Source organism: Schistocerca gregaria, chromosome 7 (assembly GCF_023897955.1).
Source record: "Schistocerca gregaria isolate iqSchGreg1 chromosome 7, iqSchGreg1.2, whole genome shotgun sequence".
Classification (NCBI taxonomy): domain Eukaryota; kingdom Metazoa; phylum Arthropoda; class Insecta; order Orthoptera; family Acrididae; genus Schistocerca; species Schistocerca gregaria.
In genome coordinates, this window is record NC_064926.1 from 22,421,126 (window position 1) to 22,443,026 (window position 21,901).

Consider the following 21,901-nt stretch of genomic DNA (forward strand, 5'->3'; position numbering starts at 1 on the left):
GTTCTCATTAACGTGTGACTGAAGGCAAAAATGAGTGATTTTTGTGTCTCATCATAATAAAGTTTATTTCTTCATGTTGTTATGGTTACTGGTGAATGTTTCTCCTAAACATGACACATATTTCACTGACAATTCTGCCAGTCTGTCTCTCACCCCATTTTACGAGCAACCTGTTGGGCACAATTTTTTGTGCTGTCCATGGATTGTTTTTTTACTGGAGCATCTGTCTGGTATTTGGGCTGAATTCTTCACTGAGCAATAAAAATAGAACCTCATGCCCATGTGGCTCCTACATATGGCATATTCTGACAGCACAGCCCTCTGGTGGTACACTCTTTCTTCTGTGGATCACAAAGGAAACACTTGCATCTGGCGAGTTGGGTTGAACAGCAAAGGTGTGGTATTGTGAGAGCCCAAAACTGGAGGCAGCCAGCCCAGCCAGCAAGTTGAGTGCGACGGTAGGTCGGTAGTATAACTGAAAACCAGAAATGAGCTAAAGTTGTCAGGAGTCAAGCCTTCAGTATCTAGTTCCAAAAGCTTAGTCCAAGATGATAATTGTACTGTTATGGAGTATGTTCAGTAGCTTCGTAGATCTACATCTACATATATACTCCGCTAGCCACCAAGCGATGTGTGGCGGAGGGAACAATTCGCGCCAAAGTCACATTCCCCCCCTGTTCCACTCGTGGATCGTGCGAGGTAAAAACGACTGTCTGAATGCCTCAGTACGAGCTCTTATTTCCCTTATTGAATGATGATCATTACTCGATTTGAAAGTTGGTGGTAATAATATATGCTCTACATCCTCGGTGAAGATTGGATTTTGGAATTTAGTGAGCTGCCCCTTCCATTTAATGCGTCTTCTATCTGCAAGTGTGTCCCACTTCAAACTTTCTATGAGATTTGTAAAGCTCTCACAATGGCCAAATGTACCAGTCACGAATCTTGCCACTCTTCTTTGGACCTTCTCAATCTCTTGAATCAGACCCAACTGGTAAGGGTTGCATACAGACGAACAATACTCTAAGACTGGACCAGCTAACGTATTGTTTTCTATTTCCTTTGTTGAAGGACTGCATCGCTTCAGGCTTCTACCAATAAACTGCAATCTAGAGTTCACCTTACCTGTTGCTTGTGTAATCTGATGATTCCAGTTGAGATCATTTCAAATAGTCACACCCAGATACTTTACTGATGTTACCGCTTCCAAAGACTGATCAATTATTTTGTACTCGTACATTAATGGGGAATTTCGCCTTGTTATATGCAGTAGGTTACACTTACTAATATTGGGAGATAACTGCCACTCATTACACCACGCATTTATTTCCTGCCAATCCTCATTGATTTGTTCACAACTTTCGTGTGATACTACTTTCCTGTTGACTACAGCATCATCGGCAAACAGCCAAAGGCCGCTGTCAATACCATCAACCAGATCATTTATGTAAATCGTAAAAAGCAGAGGACCTATTACGCTTCCCTGGGGCACACCTGAAGTTACTCTTGTTTCTGTTGAAGTTACCCCGTTCAGGACGACATACTGCCCCCTGTATGTTAGAAAACTTTTTATCCAACCGCATATGTCACTGGATAGACCGTAAGCGTGCAGTTTTTGCAGTAAGCGACAGTGTGGAAGTGAGTCGAATGCCTTTCGAAAGTTGAGAAATATGGCATCAACCTGGGAGCCGGTATCTAGAGTCTGTTGTATATGATGCACAAAGAGGGCCAACTGTCTCTCGTATGACTGCTGTTTTCTAAAAGCGTGCTGGTTTCTGCAGATGAGATTCTCAGTCTAGAAAGGTCATTATGTCGGAACACAAAATATGTTCTATGATTGTACAACAGATCGATGTCAGTGAAATTGGCCGGTAAATATGTGCATCCGATTTTCTACCCTTTTTATAGATTGCTTTGACCTGGGCCTTCTTCCAGTCCCGTGAAACTTTCTGCCGTTCCAATGATCTCTGATAGATAACAGATAAGAATGGTGCTATATTTGTAGCATAGTCAACATAAAATCTTATGGGGATACCGTCTGGGCCAGATGCCTTTCTGGTGTCTAAGGATCTTAACTGTTTTACAATCCCAGATACACTAAACACTGTCAGCCATCCTTTCGTTTGTTTGACAATTGAAAGGGGGAATAGTGCTGCAGTCCTCTATTGTAAAGGAGTTTTTGAAAGCTAGGTTTAGAATTTCGGCCTTCTGTTTACCATCATCAGTTACATTACTTGTACTGTCAGCAAGAGAAGATATTGAATTATTCGCAGCGTTCATAGATTTTATGTACGACCAAAATTTTTTGTGGTTATTTTTGGAATCTGCAGGTAAAATATTGCTTTCAAATTCTTTGAGTCTCTCATTGTCCTCCTGACAGCTGCTTTCATTTCACATAATTTCTGTTTGTCAGCGGGGCAGTGACTACATTTAAAACAATTGTGCAAAATTCTCTGTTTTCTCAGCAACTTCCTAATATGTTTGTTGTACCAAGGTGGATCCTTTCCCTCCCCTATACTTTTGCTAGGCACATACTTCTCTAGCACAGGGTGGACAATACCTTTAAATTCCGACCAAAGATGCTTAATATATTTGTGGCCTGCTGTGAATGCTTGGAGTTGAATATGAAGGTATTCATTAATGACACTTTTATTTGCTTTCCGAAACAAGAAAACTCTACACTCCCCCCCCCCCCCCCCCTTTCAAACAAAAAATAAATAAATAAATAAAAATAACACAAAACTTCCACTGACATAGAAGCAACGACGACTTTATGGTCACTAATACCTACTTCTCGATTAACTCCCGCTAAAAGATCAGGTCTGTTTGTCGCCAAGCCATCTAATATGTTCCCATCTCGAGTTGGTTTTCTAACCAATTGCTCAAGGTTGTATGTTGAGAGCGCTCCTAAAATAACTTCACACGAATCTTTGCTTCTGCTCTCTGTGATAAGTCATTTTCCCAGTCAATGGTTGCTAGATTATAGTCTCCACCTATAACTAACGGATAATTTGGATATTTACTTCCTATGTACTCAAGACTTTCCCTGAAACGTTCTGCAATGTTTGTTGCTGATGCTGGTGGTCTATAAAAACATTCTAATACAATGGCCGATCCTTGTCTGATTGACAGCTTTATCCAGACTATCCCACAGTCCGACGTAGTATCGATCTCAACTGCTTTTAAACAGCTTTTAACTGCAATGAACAAACCACCTCCCATAGCATCAGTCCTATCCTTCCTAAACATTGTCCAATCACAGTTCAAAATTTCACTGCTTTGTATGCCTGGTTTCAACCAGCTTTCGCTACCTAATACAATATTGGTATTGCTTCTGTTTATTTTGGAGATTTAACTTGGGGATCTTGCTACAGACCCTTCAACAATTCAGTATCATGAGATTAAGTTTATTTAAATCCTTTGGAATTACCTGTTTAGGCGGACTAACAATTTTTTATAGTTGGCACACCCACATCAGTGTGACTAACTAGTAATTTTTGTGGCCAGCGGTTTGTTTCCCATGGGGAGGAACCTAATCTAAAAAAACCTCCATGTGCATGCCACAAACACTGTGCTACCCATGTAACTGCCTCCTGTGTGTAGTGCACCCCTGATCCATCGAGGGGCGTCCTACAACCTTCTACCCCATAGCGTAGGTATGGTAGGTAGAGGGCATACACTCTACTAGTACCTAACATGGATGTAATCTGAGGGCACTAAATTTTGTACCACTAGGAGGGCACTAAATTTTGTACCACTAGAGGCTGTGTCTCCAAGTCTATATCAGCATGTAGATATACTACTATGCAAAATATGAATCAAAACTGGGAAAGACTCTCTGTTGATTGGTATGCCACTTAGCTTCATCTTATTTAGTTCCTGCACAGTGATATTCTCAAATCTGGTGGTTGGTCGCCTTTGTGGTTTAGGATGGTTGTTTGCATTGCTGGTTACTAACATAGAGGTCTTGAGGTTGGTTCCTGGGGACCACATCAGTTTTATGTGCTTTGGAAAGGTCAGGAATTAAATTTATTCAGCATCATCGGCAAAATGTGTAGTTGCTTGAATTCAATACTAAGCTACAGAAGTATCATCAGATAGAAAGGCTTGCTCCAGGCTGTGCACCAAATGATCTTTTCTTTATAAAAAAATCTGAAGGCACTTATTGTAAGCATTTTACTACTGAATATTCCACCAAGGACTTTCCACTACCTTGGTACTATTGAGTTTGAACTGAAAAAAAATAAAGGAATCTTTAATGGTGTTGTTAAATTTTCATTCTTGTTTCTTTCAGAACAGCATGTTAGACTAATGCCTTTTGTTTTGTTACTTATTAGTTTTTTGTGTTGTTTAGGTTCCTTTGTGAGGAGAACATCAGTATAAACACCAGCTTGAAGTGCTGCGTAGCTGTAAAACCCATATTTGAATTTATTGGTAACTGGTAAGCCACTAATGACATCCTTGTCAATGCTGCTGCAGTCATGAAGTTTTGTTGTGAAGAGAAAACTCGTGTTTTCTGTATAGAACTGAATTATTCTCTTGTAATGTAATTGTAACATAAATAAAATTTGGAAGTAATTTTTTTCATTTGGAAAAAAAGTGAAATATAATTTATCTGAAATTAAGAACTAATATACCGAGTGAGATGGTGCAGTGTATTCGTGTTTGGGAGGATTACAGTGCCCCTTTCCTCAAATCAACCTATCTAAGAACTAATAGACTTTTGGCACTTTACCTGAAGAATCATATTGAACATTGTTTCATTGGATGAGTTGATGTGATCATACAAAACAATTCTGTATACTTGTAAGGTTTTCAGATGAGTTGCAACATTGTTGAAACAAACACACTAACTGATTTGTGATTGCCATTCATTTACAATATTGGAATTATATTGCAAATTTCTTGGCACTGAGTTCTCAATTTCCTTGTATTGTGAAGTCAGTGAGTTACCAAGAATTTTATATTTTGTGCTGACTAGATTCCTTATCACTGTGGAGCAGGTAGAGAAATAAAGCATATATTGCATTTCAACAAAGATGACATTGACGTCGTCATGACAGATAGGATTTATCAGAAATTCCCAAAGAAGCACTGAAAATCGTGTATACACACACACACACACACACACACACACACACACACACACACCACCTCCTTACAGTGTTAAACTATTAATTATTTAAAAAAATAAGATTATTAATATATTCAATTTAGTTTAGATTAATACCCACATTAAGTAAAAAGGCTATAGAATAGATGGTGCCAAAAGAAGTAAGTATTTAATACAAAAGTGCTTCCTGTAGATGATCTGCTAAAGAGGCTCTTTTCTGGTAGACCTTTTGAGGAGAAAGAGATAGAAGTACTCAAAATGTAAATCTAACAGCAGAGGAGTGTGGAATGAGGCTCACAGATTTGGCTTACGTAACACTGACAGTTTTGAAATATTTTGATCAGCTTCTTAATTGTCCAGATGCAATCCATAAGCATGAATACTCACACACATGAAAATCTAGAAGAAGATTGAACTCAAACTACCAAAGAAATTGAAGTTATTGAAGCCTTATAAAGTTAGTGGAGAAGACTGTGTTACAGCAGAACTTTTGAAGTGGCCTATACCAAAAATAGAGAGAGAGAGAGAGAGAGAGAGAGAGAGAGAGAGAACTTTTAAAACAGAAAATGGAAGGTAGCCTTGATACATCCATAAATAAGGGGTTGAACAAGTTGTTAACAACAATAAAGGAATAACTTATTGTCCAAGATTGTACTAAACATAGCAGAAACAACACTGGAGAATAATTTCAGTGAGTATCGGTGTGGTTTTAGGAACTGATGGAATCATTTGCCACAGATCACTGAATTCAAGAGGTCAGAATTTTTCGTTGTAACTCCATATAGTCTGTTGTGCAAGCATAGAGTATAATGGTTTTTGAAATGCCATTGTCTAGACTCCACAGTGAGTGAGTGGTCTAAATCATAGACTGACAATTTGCAGACCCTTGTTTGTTTCCCGCAGCTGCCAACATGTATATTTTACTTTTTATTTTGTTTTTATTGCTTTCCTCAAAATGTTAAAACTTTAAGTATATTTAAACAGTTCACTTTATATAGGCACAATTAAATTATTCAGTTGAGTTATGATTATTAACATTGTAAGTCAAAAGGCTATAAGCCACCACATTGTAGCATACTGGTATAATTTTGCTCGAGACGCCACTGCTATGCACCAGTGAACTTTTCTGTTAAATGGTGAGGACTGAACCTGAGTCACAATAAGGAAAACATTTTAACATACTGTGATAAATTTCCAATACCCTGATAGTTCATCAAAAGTAAAATATTTCAATTCATAGATATTACTGTTTAGCAGAGGAGGAGGAGAAAAAGAACAATAAATAGGAAACTAAACTTTAAAATAACTGATATGTATCAGAACTAATCAAGAGCTGGTATCAAATGTGTGTTATATTTAGACAGTTAGCAAAGTAAGCAGAAATTCTTAATTGTCAGTGACATAAAACACAGTATGTTGCTAAAATAGCTCATTGTTGAAAAAAATAGATATGATCTATGCACAAAATTGAAATAATTTTGCTATAAAAAAACATTTCCTACATTGCAAACTCAGTGCACGCCTCCAGGTTTGTTTGCTAATGTATTCTTACCAACTGCAGAACCAGAATAAATTGGAGTGGGGTTGACAGATGAGAACTCAAAACTTTGGATTGGGATGGAGACATTGTACAGTGTTAGGATAATGGTGTAACAGCCCAGAATCAATTTCTAAGAGTACTTCAATAATGTTTGTAGGTGAGTGATACGTGGAAGATGGGTGAGGATGGAAAAAAATATAGTATGCAAAAATAAACAAAATAAAATGAATTTAAGTGAAGAAGAAATGAGAAAAAAATGAAAAACAATATAAAATAAAAAAAAGATCTTTTTGTTTGGGTTGGAGGGGGGGGGGGGGGGAGGGAGAAAGTTACAGAAACAGCAAATGAGAGACAGATAAATAGAAAGGTTATGCAGAATGGAGTAAAGTTGTGGAAAGAGGGGGGAGGAAGCAGTGGCTTTCTTCAAAAGTAGTTGTTTTTGCCCTAAAATACAGGTACATGATACTCCAGAAGTGATTATCATAATTAATTTAGCACATTAGCAACAGTCATAATTTCTTGTTAGAACAATTTGCAGCCAGCAGAGATCGCTTCTATTAATTTAAAACTTGACTTCTTCCACATCCTTGAAGGCTCGCCTTCAGGTATATGAGTGAAGCAAAACCGAGATTGAAGGGATTAACAAGTTGGTGGGTGACAGAGCTATATCCTTGTTAGATTGTCAGTTTGAAACTGATGACTGTCAGAATTAACTGTTTAAGATGAACACCTCTGTGGTTCCTTTAAAACCTTTTAACTGTTTAAAGTACACTGGCCTAAGTAACTTTGTCACTAACAAGCAAATACCATTTTTCTGCATGAACCTAATACTACAAACCTTTGCATCCTTTATTTAGGAAATTTTAGAATTTTTTCAGTGGTAATTCTAGAAGACATGGCCTGCTGTGAGGTACAAGTGCTATCATGCATCAATAGACTCATCTTGTAGTTTTTTCGTTTAATTCAGTTTTATCCTGTTTTATTTTGTCATTGCTGTCCTCATACTTGGTATTTGAAGCTGTTTCTGGAGAAGCGCAGTTTATTTTGAACATAAGTCAGTGTATGTTCTAAGAGCTTCCAAAGCATAATATTGTCACCCTTTTTAAAAGGTTTTCAGTCAACAGGGTTTGGTTGCCATTGCAGTAGTATGATCTTAAGTTACTGTAACTATTGAAACTGGTAATAAAGTGCAGTAATTGTGATCTTGTTGACTGTACAAACATATCTATGAGCTCATTGCTTTTGCCTTTATGTGAAGTTAGTATTCACATGAAACACTCTCACAGTTTTACAGTGTTTTATTCTGTGAAATGTGAAGATTCCTAGTAATTACCATATTTATCTGATTATAAGAAAAGGTTTTCTTCCCCAGTTCATAATTCAAAAAATACAGTGTCATCTTATATTTGCAGTTCAAACTATTGCTGCCAAGGTTAATATTTTTACATTGTTTAATAGAATAAATATGGGTCATCTTACGTTACAGATGAAGCTTTGGCTGTTAAGGGCACATACAGATTTATTTTGAAGAATTTGGAAGAGTAGAGCTGGGCATATTATGCTCACCTTCGAATAGGCCTGAGATTTCCCATGATGCTGAAGTGCTTGATACAGTATCAATGTTACTCGAACATGCGTGTGATATTTGACTCACAAGGTACTAGTGCCTTGGATATGCGAGAAACTAAACTATTCACTACAACAGTATATTGTTCTGCTTAAAATCTGAAAATTTTGTGAAACAAAGGAGGAAATAGCACTAAATTTTATCATCTTACAAAACTCTTGTTGTATTCGAACAGGTTTGCAATAATGATCATGAGGATAAGATTAGGATAATTACTGCACACACAGATGCATTCAAACAACCATTCTTCCTGCACTGCATCCGTGAATAGAACAGGAAGGAACCCTAATAACTGATACAGTGGGACATACCCTCTTACATGCATTTCACAGTGATTTGCAGGATGTAGATGTAGAAAAGTTCTAATACATGTATGAACACAAGGTACAAACATTATGTTGCTTTTGAAGTAAAGTTAACATTCAAAAGTGGAAATGCTGCCTATCAAAAAAGTTTGCTAGATTTATATTTCATTTGATTATGAGGGACTGTAACGATTTACTAAGTGGGATGCAAATAAGGAATTCATTTGATTATGAGGGACTGTAACGATTTACTAAGTGGGACGCAGATAAGGAATTCAGTCACTGTTCATGTATGGGTAAAAATGTTACCAACTTTTAAATAGGTTTAGAACATTATGCTGACATTCAGATGAAACGGGAAGGAAAGTTCATCAAGAATGAATGTCTAAAAGATGAAATAAATCATAAGAAACTGACTGCAGTCATTATCATGATAACAAAATTACAGCTGCAAGACCTGCAACTGAAGATAGTACCAAGAGATGTCAGTAGATAGCAGGGCATGAGCACAAGTTTGAGAATTGGACTGAATAGTGATTCGCGATCTTTTATTTATGTATTACTTGCTGTTGTTACTTATGACTAGCAGCCTAGAAGATATTACAGTCTGTGTTTCACGGCTGCTCAAGCACAGCACTACAGAAGGCTTGTAGGGTGAACAGTGATGAGCTATATGAGTGTAGGGAGGGGAGTACTAAACAAGTAGCAAATTATCTCGTGTTGCCAACCATGGGAACGTATACCACATACTTTGGCTTTTCAGAAACATCTATCATGTTGACATTCCAGTTTGTGTTTCACCTTGTTCTGGAAGCCTTTCTCAATATAGGTTGTGAGGAACAGCACTTGATCGCAGCAGTTTCTACCTGCTCGGAAACCCGCTTGGTATATTGGAAGGTTGGCTTCGATGTATGGAGTTAATCTAGTCAGCAATATTCTCTCGAATAATTCATAGGAGGTACATAGCAGGGATATTGGTCTGTAATTCCTAGGATTATCTCCAGTCTTTCCGGGTTTCAGCACTGCGATGACTTTTGCTTCTTTCCATTCCTTAGGCACGACCCCCGTGCTTATGCATTCCGTACAAAGTTTGGTCAGCCACTAGATTGGACCCTAACGTACAGCTCACACCTTGAAGACACAAAGCAAAAACTAAAATCCCGCAATGCTATCCTTTCGAAACTGGCTGGAACAACATAACAACATGGGAATGTGGAGCGAGCGAGCACTTTGAGAACTTCAGCACTAGCCCTTGTCTACAGTGTAGCTGAATACTGTTCACCAGTCTAGAGGAGAAGTGCACACGTATCTAAAGTGGATGTCCAGCTGAGAGAGACAATGGGAATAATCTCGGGAACACTCAGGGCCACCCCCTGTGGATGGCTTCCTGTACTAGCGAACATAGAGCCTCCAGAAATCAGGCGATCACAGCTAGCCCTAAAAACCTACAGGAATATTATAGACAACCCGGACCTCCCCATCCACCAAGATCTCACACCGACAAACAGGCTTAAATCCAGATCACCTTTTTGGAAAATCGATGAAGAACTACAAACCTTTGAGCCGAGAACGGCCTGGAACGAAGTATGGTCGGCAAGTGAATTTAAGAACAAAAATTTAGTACACGATCCGAACAAGAAGAATGATGGCTTCAACCTACCAAGAACAGTGTGGACAGCTCTAAACCGGGTCAGAACGAGTGTTGGGAGATGTAAACACCTGATGATCAAGTGGGGCCTGGCAGACAGCACTGTATGTGAGTGCGGTGAAATACAGATAATGGACCATTTACTCGTGTGCAAAGTGTATGGCTATGGTGGTGAACTCATGGACATACATAGATTCAGTGACTCAGCCATAGAGTGGCTCAAAAACATATATAATATAGTGTAGAATTATATTGTTTTCTTTTTTAGTATATAGTGATAAGAATATTGTAAATTATGCCTCTGTGATGTTGAACGAGTAAGTAACCAGTTTGTGTGAATCTATTTGCAGTTGGAATTGAATTGACTTTATAATTGGACAAATACTTATTTGTTGTTGAGGTTCACTAAGACATATGACTGGTACGAAAGATTATCTGTCAACTGCTGGTTCTACGCAACCAAGGAGAGAGCGGTGAGCAGGCGATATGTTTTGAAAGCCAGAGATACAGGAACATTCTCACTTCAGTATAGCAGCAATATCCAGTATGTATTTGGTTAAAAACAGCTGTGTTCTCAGGTCCGATGGTAACCACAACCTCAGAAATCACAACATATTTGGAAGAAACTACTAAACATGTCACAACAAAAATATAAATTTCACAGCTGTGCTGTGAGAATGATGATTAAAAATAGTGATACCACAGATGACTGGTAGTAAGCAAAATAAGTAGAAAAGAAAACAGTCTTTATTTTTTATGTAAACAATTTCTTTTTATTTATTATCATAATGTAGACAATAAATGGCGTAAATTCAGAATAGGTATAATGTTAACTTTTTAGGGAGGTACTTTGTAATTGTGTTTAGTCAGAATATGTTAAAAATAAATTTTTATGAAGAAGCCTCTTGAAAAAACAGTCTTATTATCAGGGTCGTCTTATACCCGGGTAAATACAACTTCAAGGTAATTGAAGACGTTAAAATGTTCTTGGACATTCTCAGGAGTTATGCTTTGGTAACTGTACTGCATAACTGTATTGCTAAAGGAAAAAGAGATGTTGCTACAAACGCTTGGAGGTGTTTACTGAATATTCGCTCTAAAACTCATTCCATTTAGCTTTGAATGTAAAACCCCCTTTTTTGTTTGAGTGCTTACCTTCTCTGTTTTGCTTCAGTCTGCAGGATACCTTGAAGTGCCACTTCAATGAAATAATGTTGAACCTAAGAGGGAGCAGTACTACAGCATTTCAGTTTTGTTTTCTTGCATATTTCCTTGAGTCAACTGCAGCATTAAGATAATTTTATTGCTTACAATTCAGAAAACTGCACTCAGGATGGTGCAAAATGAACAAATTACATGAAGATACACCCAACTTCATTGTAGCAGTAACTTCTTTTTTTTTATCATAAACTATGGTTTTTATTGGCTACCATCTTAGAAGAAAATTTGTACTAATTTTGAGTAATCTGAGTATCACTCATGTAGGCACATCTGAATACAAGCCAAATTTTCAAGTTATTTGTTAACTTATGGCAAATGAAATTGTTCTGATCTCATAGATTCCATAACTTTGCTGACACATTTATAGAGAGAAATATGACACACACACACCACATACGAATAGATACGAAGAAACATTGTGAATATTACAGGTTAGTGCTGCCACACAATTTCAAATGTCAAAGAGATTTTTATGTTGGACAAAACATCAAGCATTTAATAAAGACTATCATTAAAACAATCACAAGAATAATTTCAACACACTTTCTTAATACATACAATTTTTACAAAGAATAGTAACTGTATTCATTGTACTAAGCAAAAAACATTGCTCTCCAAAATACTTAATTAATATATGTATTTCACATTCTATGTATGTGTGAAACAGTTGACACATGCACGATTGTTAAAAGTATATAATACAGAGAAAAATACGCAAGACAGTTTCATAATGAAGCAAAGCAGTCATAAATGTAATCTTGGATATATTTGTGCTGAGAATGTGGAATTCTCATCAAATTCAATAATTGAAGTCCATTTAGAGGAGAAAGTCATTTTACACTGTTATATTCCTTATTCAACAGTAGTCTTGTTATACTGATGAAAGTAAACAGTTGTTGCAGCTGAATATGGTAGTTGTACTTCAGTTATAGTTTATTGCAGTTGCAACTGTGGCTTGAAGTGTTCTTTTATCAGGACTTTTAGATCTTTTTTTATCATGGCCCTGAAATTAAAAATCTGTGAGAGAAGCCTGCAATATGATGTGACTTTACAATAAAGTTGCTAATATTGTACATTTCATTCATGAACCAATTTGGAGGCTTCTTAGGCTTTGAGTAGTTTCCTCAAAGAAGTATCATCAGTTTTTTGAACCCTGTAACAGTTCTGCTTCTGAATTTTTGCAACAGGAAAGAAAATCGTTAGATAATTAATTTAAGGAGTAAATGTAACAACTTACAAAAATGTTGCGGCACTGAGGTGCTGAAAGGGACATAAACAAAACTGAAAACTTAGCTAGCTTTTGGTGTAATCTTTTTTCGGGAACAAATTTTCAGCCTTGTTCATGGGTGTTTTGGTCGCTGAACTATTTGGGGAATCATTAATTTTACTTTTGAAGTTATTTATGTTTTTTCTGGACTTTCATAAATAACTCTAAGTTGTAGATACAATAGCATATATTAATTTTTATATCCTACGGCAGGTTCTTTCAATAACTGTCATGCACTCTACAAAAGGTAGAATCCACAATGCTGATATTTATTTTGGATGCTGAAAGATTGACATTGTGTTGTTGGCAATGAGAGGGAAAGGGAAAGTGTATGAAGTAGTAAAAAGTGACCAATTTTGCTGGAGTGGAGTGGGGGTGAGGTGAGGTGAGTTAGAAATCTGGTGGGGGAAAGCATAATTCATGTTAACCTTCAACTGCTGATGAATGTCATTTTCAAAGACATCATGGTGGTGTGCGGATTGACATATTTATAGCAGCAGACAGATAAGGAAAAAATGTCTACTTCGCACCGCACAAAGTAAGGAACAATATTCCAAGTTTAGACATTTTGGTTGATTTTGACAATATAGTATGGCTTTACACTTTGGACATAAATAATTATGATTTCCTCCCTTTTAAGTGATGTTAAAAGGCAGTTTCAAACAACTGTGATGTGAGAGAATCACAAACAAAAAATTGGGTTTTGGACCCTGGAAAATATGTTAGCAGTTACAAGAAAGATCTGTCCATACCATGTAAGTATCGGAGTATTATAGGCGAGGAAGATGAACAATTATTCTCTGTTGACAGTAGACAGTTACATAACACATGAAAATCACTTTTCCATCTCCTGAAAGTACAGATCAGAATGCTAGTATGATTCCAATATGAGATTGCCACAGTTACAGAACTAATTTGGGCAATCATCTCCCATCTTAAGATGTGTTGCATCTTTTCATACCTCATATGTCTGATTGCCATATGCTATGTTCATTGAATGTTGTGGGAGGAGAGAATTTTGGAAGATTACTGCAGAGTTGAGGTGGAGTAACAACTTAAACAAAAATATCTCTGGAACTACAGGCATAATTTTTTTTTTACTATGTACTCTTTTACATAATGAAAGGTTTTTCATTTAAGCTCAACTAAATGATCGATTGATGTTTGAAAATTCCTGTGCTGAATCCTGTATTGCATATGGTGATTTCCTGGGCATCTCTGCTAAAGTATCAGAGACAAAAAGTAAAGAGGTCAGTGCTCTCTAAAATAAATTTTTAAATGGTAGAGCCTTTTAGGAAAGTAAACTTCATATTTGAAGTTCATGAATATGACTACAAATATACTATTGTGCATTGAAAGGGCCGAATTCAGTGTAGTGTTTTGGAATTGCTAGTGGTAATTTAGGTCATTTAAAAAACTTTAAATGTCTGCCATGGAACAGAAAAAGCCACAAGTTTACTAATGAGTTTTATTTCAAATGTTTCTGCAGATGCCAGAGCAAATCGCGTGATGAATGTGTACATTCTTCTGCATTGGTCTAGTACATCCAAAGCAGCTTGTCTCAATATATCTGTAACAAATCATCTGGAATACATTATCAATAAGTCTGGTACAATTGTTAAATTTATTTGTGTTCAAGTGTGACTTTTTACTTTTCTATTGGCAACATACCATTACAGTGGAAATACTTGCCTTTTCTGAAGACTGACATGCAACTGGGTGTGCAAAAACATGCAATTTCTTGTGATCAGTGGTGAAATAGTTTTCAAAATACCTGTTAATTACTGCTTATTGTATTTTAGTTTTTTTAGTGTACATCACTGTAATTAGTGAAAGCTATGAACTATTCTGCAGTGTGCAGTTGGATACCAGATGCAGTTTTTTTACAATTTCCTGTGAAAAATAGAAATTATGTGGAGTGCAACAGAGGGGAAAATAGCTAAGAAATGCAGATATATTTAGCCACTAATTGTGATGCACCTGTGTAAGACACATACTTTGTTCTTTTGAATTTATATGTCAAATGTAATAATTAATTGTATTTGTATGCTGAAGTATGGCAGATGTGGTTTCATAACCATAAATATTATTCAGCTATAAATTTAATACTCTCTCAATATGAGGAAAATGGCAATAATTATTTCAAAAACCATCTTTAAACACCTGCTCCAATTCAGTTATTAATTTCTGCAAATGCTCTGCAGCTGCGGTGACTACTTGAATCTCAAAATTATCTGATTAGGCTATGGAAGTTGCCCATATTAGGTAACAACATTTTTCTAATTAATAACAAATTAATGTTATGACAGTGTCAATTTGTCCATTGCCATTGCAGATATAGTAATTCAAGACTTATATGCTGCAGATGGCCTGCCTTTTCACTGCAACTGGAATGACTGAATTATACCATTAAAGCACAGTAAATTTTGTAGTCCAGCTGTTTTACTTAACTGTTAATTCTGTTTGAAACTTATACCAGTTTTTATAGGTAAATAATAATTACTCAAATCATATCTGAGGAACACATTTTCAGATATGCTTAGTGAACCTTTATTTTAGGTTTATGGATTTTTTTCTTATATGGTTCCCTGTTGTTTGGACATTTTCTCTGTAATCAATCTATTGGTAGTATAGGCATAAAGAATTATTGAATCCTCACAGTTTTGTAGACTGCATCCAAACTACAGATTAGGGTTAAATTACAGCTTTTGTCTGTAATAATTTGGTAGTTAGCTTTCCTTTACACTTCCAATAGCAAGTATCTCATCAATACTCAGCTGTAGAAATACAGTCAGCTCATTAGTAAGCAGCCAGAAGACCATCGACCATTGCTTATGGTGACAGTGTGTCTCTGTGACAAGTCTCACGTGGCACGCTGGGATCGCTGGGGTGCACAAGCTGTGTATGTGAATGACCGAGTGCCTGTTAGCGAGATGCGTGGCTGTTGCTCCGGTATTTGGCTGTGATGTGCAGGTAAGGAGAGTCACGGCTGACTACCTTCACCTGGCAGGGGTCGTGGCGCAGTAGAAAGTGGTCCAATGTGTCCCAGCCTCCTCCCACACGCACCATCATATGCCGGCCTTTCAGCAGCTGTAAAAATAAGCCCACCATTGTCAGTAGATTATGTGCTCTACAAATCCTTCGCACAACTTATAATGATGTTGAGCAAGTATTTAAAAGCTACTTACTTTAATTCATTTTCATTCTTGGGTGTGTACTACCATTTCACACAAGACTGTTTCAGAATGTAATAACAAATTTGCAGTATTGCTCTAAGTGAAGAGCCAAAGCCTTGCATGCTTGTGAAGGAAGGATATGACCTTTGGGAAGGCATCAACATCAGCCAACAGATGACTTTGAGTGCACAATAAGTCAGTCAGAACAATATAACAGCAATACAGTCATGTACAATTTTGCAACCAGAGTCAGCTAACGTAAATACGATGGTGTATAAAAAGTAGTACTCTGAATAACTGCTTATTAAATAAAGCTTTATTAATATTCTACATCTTTATTACATCTACATATTTGTCTCTCAACATAGTCACCTTTGCGACAAACACATTTCTCTCAACGAGAGACTAGTTTGTTGGTACCAGCACTGTAGAATATTCGACTTTGTGGACAGAGCCACAACATCACCCCTGCATGCTTCATCCTATCAAAGTAAAGTTCTCAAAAAAAAAAGGTCTTTATGGAGGGTGATTGATGGCAGTGAACAAAAGGTTTCGGATTGCTGCAAGGGTCACAATTTTCGCGTGTGGTCTGGCATTGTTATATTGTGTAGTGAATTTTAATATGAGAAGAGTTATTGTTACTCATCAGTTAATCATCTGCTTACACAGTGACAGTTCATCAGGGAATTACATGATCACAATTTTGGGGTTGCTGAGGATTGCAGCAATCCGAAACAGAGCATTCCACAAGAACTGTTCAGCATGGTGCTCACTTAATGATCAGTTCTTGTGTTCTGGCAGCCAACTTGCTGTGCCCTCACTATACCCAGTCAGTGGGGACTCGTAATGTACTAATATATGTAGATTACCAATTAATACAAGAAGCACATATGTGGCCTGAGATGTCACACTACCTTGTCAGTACTGGCTCATGAACAAATAACTTCAGTGACTATTGCTTAGCAACAGAGGGTTGCAACTTGCATTAGTGAAGCAGAAAAGTTGAATGAGTGATATGCATGTCATGTAATACTTCAACTAGTATTGAGATCAGAATAAAACAGTTTAAGACATTACTTTTCAGCTAGCCCTCACATTTTTCTGGGTATGATGCCTTGTCATATTGTAAAATAGCTGACACTGCATAAAACAGACATTTCAGCCACAGTTTCACTGTCCTTGCTCTGGACCCACAGTGTTGTCTGGACAACATTATATTTCATCACAGCTCCTCTGCAGAACACGACATTTAGTCACAATTTTGAAACCACTGATATTATTGGTCTCCTTTGCTTGATGGACTGGGAAACTTCATTAGATTGGCTTCCTGTGGTGCAAGATGTGGCAGAAATTGTTACAAGTGGACGCATCTGCTTAAAAAGCAAAGTACAACAATCACTGGCTAATTGCTCTATTAGCATCTGTGCACTCTGTTTCTGATTAAATCTAGGATCATGCTCTATGGGAATTAGTTTATTTCCTTAGTTTTGCCTTTTGACAGGGAACTGAACACGAGCACTGAATTCACCTACGTAATTGTTAAGGTTTTCAGCTACCACAGTTGGTGTGCCAACTCGTTCCTTAGCCTGCCCTGTGATTATCACAAGATGATGTATGTGCAGATGTCTACATCTATTTTGGCACAATATAATGCTTAAAAATAGAACTACCTGGCGCATCTTACCACAAGTAGTAAAATTTGAGTGAATCGTCATGGGAAAGCATAAGGCAGAATGGAGGTGTCAGTTGTATTAGGCCAAGAAGTAGTATCATCTTTACATAGAGGAAGTCGTTTTCACAAAGCACAAAAGACTTCTGTCTAAAGGCATCCTACACCTTGCTGTGTGCACAGTATCCACAACTGTTAACATGAGCCACAAACAGAAATTTCAGAATGTGCAGCATCCCACATATAGCCGTGAACTCACCATATGACAAAGCTGGTGGAGCTTCACATCTGGTATGGTTTTCTACTCCCAAAAATAACTCATTTCCAGTATTATTAGTCTGTTCACACATAGTACTTACCTAAAAAAAGGTCTCAGAATCCTATTTAGTCTTAAGGTCACTTAAATTTATTATTCAGTTTATTTTTTCAAGTGTTCTTATTACATTTGTGTAATCAAGTTTCATAAGGGCACTGTTAATTGGAAGTTAAAGTAAGCTGAAGTTAGCATTGCAGTTTGAGATGTATAAACTTTGTGGGCCAATAAGTAAAAACAAAAGTTAGGCATTCCAACCCTCCTGCAACATATTTTAAAATACTTAAAAATTACCTTCTGCAATAATTAAACCTGAAGTTCTGGACAAGTACCATTTGACCTCAATTACATACTTTTGTTATCTTAAGTTTTCTGTACAGTATGCCACACAGCATTAAGTAATCAACTCACTGATTAATTTGATTAATAATTTCATATAATTTACCAGGATTAACAATACAGTGTCTATTCATGTAAATGAGGGGCATCACATTGCAAAAGAAAAGTAGTGTCTGTATTTTTCAAAGTTTCTGTCCAGCAACATTTTCTGTATTCCAGAATTCTATCGATTCTAGTAGTTCATAAAAAAAGTAAAGTTAGATGTCACCAATATTATTATTATTTCTTTCCTTTCTCAGACATTATTTCTGGTTAAAAATGGAAAGTGACGCGGATCTTGATCAAGCGTGACTTCCTTTTAACTGTACGGTATATGTTACATTGCATTTAGGAACTTTCGGGTAATTGAACATGTATCAATAATTACAGATTTCTGTAGTTGTATATATACGTTTGGATGTAGCTGTATTGTGTTGATGTACTGGTGGATATTGTGTGGTATGACTCCTGTAGTTGATAGTATAATTGGTATAACGTCAACTTTATCCTGATGTCACATGTCCTTGACTTCCTCAGCCAGTTGGACGTATTTTTCAATTTTTTCTCCTGTTTTCTTCTGTATATTTGTTGTATTGGGTATGGATATTTCGATTAGTTGTGTTAATTTCTTCTTTTTATTGGTGAGTATGATGTCAGGTTTGTTATGTGGTGTTGTTTTATCTGTTATAATGGTTCTGTTCCAGTATAATTTGTATTCATCATTCTCCAGTACATTTTGTGGTGCATACTTGTATGTGGGAACATGTTGTTTTATTAGTTTATGTTGTATGGCAAGTTGTTGATGTATTATTTTTGTTGCGTTGATGTCAAATGGTACTTGTCCAGAACTTCAGGTTTAATTATTGCAGAAGATAATTTTTAAGTCACATGTCCTTGACTTCCTCAGCCAGTTGGACATATTTTTCAATTTTTTCACCTGTTTTCTTCTGTATATTTGTTGTATTGGGTATGGATATTTCGATTAGTTGTGTTAATTTCTTCTTTTTATTGGTGAGTATGATGTCAGGTTTGTTATGTGGTGTTGTTATATCTGTTATAATGGTTCTGTTCCAGTATAATTTGTATTCATCATTCTCCAGTACATTTTGTGGTGCATACTTGTATGTGGGAACATGTTGTTTTATTAGTTTATGTTGTATGGCAAGTTGTTGATGTATTATTTTTGTTGCGTTTTCATGTCTTCTGGTGTATTCCGTATTTGCTAGTATTGTACATCCGCTTGTGATGTGATCTACTGTTTCTATTTGTTGTTTGCATAGTCTGCATTTATCTGTTGTGGTATTGGGATCTTTAATAATATGCTTGCTGTAATATCTGGTGTTTATTGTTTGATCCTGTATTGCAATCATGAATCCTTCCGTCTCACTGTATATATTGCCTTTTCTTATCCATGTGTTGGTTGCGTCTTGATCGATGAGTGGCTGTGTTAGATGATATGGGTGCTTGCCATGTAGTGTTTTCTTTTTCCAATTTACTTTCTTCGTATCTGTTGATGTTATGTGATCTAAAGGGTTGTAGAAGTGGTTATGAAATTGCAATGGTGTAGCCGATGTATTTACATGAGTGATTGCTTTGTGTATTTTGCTAGTTTCTGCTCGGTCTGTAAAGAATTTTCTTAAGTTGTCTATCTATCCATAATGTAGAATATAATAGAGGGAAACATTCCACGTGGGAAAAATATATCTAAAAACAAAGATGATGTGACTTACCAAACGAAAGCGCTGGCATGTTTATAGACACACAAACATACACACAAAATTCGAGCTTTCGCAGCCCACGGTTGCTTCATTAGGAAAGAGGGAAGGAAAGGGAAAGACTGTAGGTTTTCTATGTCGATAAATCCCCTTCCTCCTTCCTTTCTGCTTAATGTAAATCTTTCTGCTGCTGAATGTATGTGATGTATTCTATATTCGTGGCATTGTGATAGTGTAAGTGTATTGAGTGCTTCTAGGTCTGTGTTACTCCATTTCACTACTCCAAATGAGTAGGTCAATATTGGTATAGCATAAGTATTTATATCTTTTTTCTTGTTTCTTGCTGTCAATTCTGTTTTCAGTATTTTTGATAGTCTTTGTCTATATTTTTCTTTTAGTTCTTTAATATTTGCATTATCTATTCCTATTTTTTGTCTATATCATAGATATTTATAAGCATCTGTTTTTTCCATCGCTTCTATGCAGTCACTATGGCTATCCAAAAAGTAATCTTCTTGTTTAGTGTGTTTTTCCTTGACTATGCTATTTTTCTTACATTTGTCTGTTCCAAAAGCCATATTTATATCATTGCTGAATACTTCTGTTATCTTAAGTAATTGGCTGAGTTGTTGATTTGTTGCTGCCAGTAGTTTTAGATCATCCATGTATAGCAAATGTGTGATTTTGTGTTGGTATGTTCCAGTAATATTGTATTCATAATTTGTATTGTTTAGCATGTTGGATAGTGGGTTCAGAGCAAGGCAGAACCAGAAAGGACTTAATGAGTCTCCTTGGTATATTCCACGCTTAATCTGTATTGGCTGTGATGTGATATTATTTGAATTTGTTTGGATATTAAGTGTAGTTTTCCAATTTTTCATTACTATGTTTAGGAACTGTATCAATTTAGGATCTACTTTGTATATTTCCAATATTTGTAGTAACCATGAGTGGGGTACACTATCAAAAGCTTTGTGGTAATCAATGTATGCATAGTGTAGCGACCTTTGTTTAGTTTTAGCTTGATATGTCACCTCTGCATCTATTATCAGTTGCTCTTTAAATCCTCGTGCATCTTTACAACAGCCTTTTTGTTCTTCATTTATAATTTTGTTCTGTGTTGTATGCGTCATTAATTTCTGTGTAATGAGTGCAGTAAATATTTTGTATATTGTTGGTAGGCATGTTATGGGGCAATATTTTGCTGGGTTTGCTGTGTCTGCTTGATCTTTAGGTTTCAGATAAGTTATTCCATGTGTAAGTGTATCAGTGAATGTGTTGAGGTGAACTTCTTTAGCCAGAAATTTGCTATTTTATCTTTTCCAGGGGCTTTCCAATTGTGACTTCATGTTGCAAAATTAACACTTCAGGCATTTGTGGTATCATCCTGTATGTGTCTGTTTCTGCTTGTATCCACCGTACATGTCTGTTATGTTGTACTGGGTTTGACCATATGTTGCTCCAGAAGTGTTCCATGTCTGTTATGTTTGGTGGATTGTCTATTTTAATGTGTGTGTTATTTATTGTCTGGTAAAATCTCTTTTGGTTTGTGTTGAATGTTTGGTTTTGTTTCCTTCTATTTTGACTTTTTTTGTATCTTCTAAGTCGTTTGGCCAATGTTTGTAATTTCTGCTTCTTTTCATCTAATTGCTCTATCGCTTCTTGTTGTGAGATTTTACCTAACCTTTTTCATTTTTTGTCTGATATTTCATTTCTTATAAATTGTGTTAGCTGTCTGATGTCTTTAGTCAGTTTTCTATTCTGATTGTAGCCTGTGTTGCCATGCTGGTTTTGTAGATTTCTTCTGTGTGTTGGTTGGTTCTGATCTCTGCCTAGTGTGTATATTTAGTGTAGTGAGTGCTCCTATATAAATCAGTAGTTGTAACTCTTCCATCTATTTTCATTTATTTTGTTGTGTATGATTGTGTT

The 21,901-nt window shown here is 36.4% G+C and overlaps 2 protein-coding genes across 3 annotated transcripts in view; one reads left to right on the top strand and one right to left on the bottom strand.

The window, feature by feature from the left end:
• Positions 1 to 5,040, top strand: part of LOC126281179 (serine/threonine-protein kinase RIO2) — a 93,644-nt gene extending 88,604 nt beyond the window's left edge. For both annotated transcript variants that reach the window (XM_049979871.1, XM_049979872.1), the window contains exon 8: positions 4,355 to 5,040. The gene's annotated coding sequence lies outside the window, so the exon portion shown is untranslated. The remainder of the gene's footprint in view (positions 1 to 4,354) is intronic.
• A 6,470-nt stretch (positions 5,041 to 11,510) lies between these two features.
• Positions 11,511 to 21,901, bottom strand: part of LOC126281741 (uncharacterized) — a 500,256-nt gene continuing 489,865 nt past the window's right edge. Inside the window, exons 9-10 of the mRNA XM_049980928.1 lie at positions 15,719 to 15,811; positions 11,511 to 12,457 (exon numbers count right to left, since the gene is read on the bottom strand). Coding sequence (XP_049836885.1) covers positions 12,377 to 12,457; positions 15,719 to 15,811 — 174 coding nt within the window. The 3' untranslated portion in view covers positions 11,511 to 12,376. The remainder of the gene's footprint in view (positions 12,458 to 15,718; positions 15,812 to 21,901) is intronic.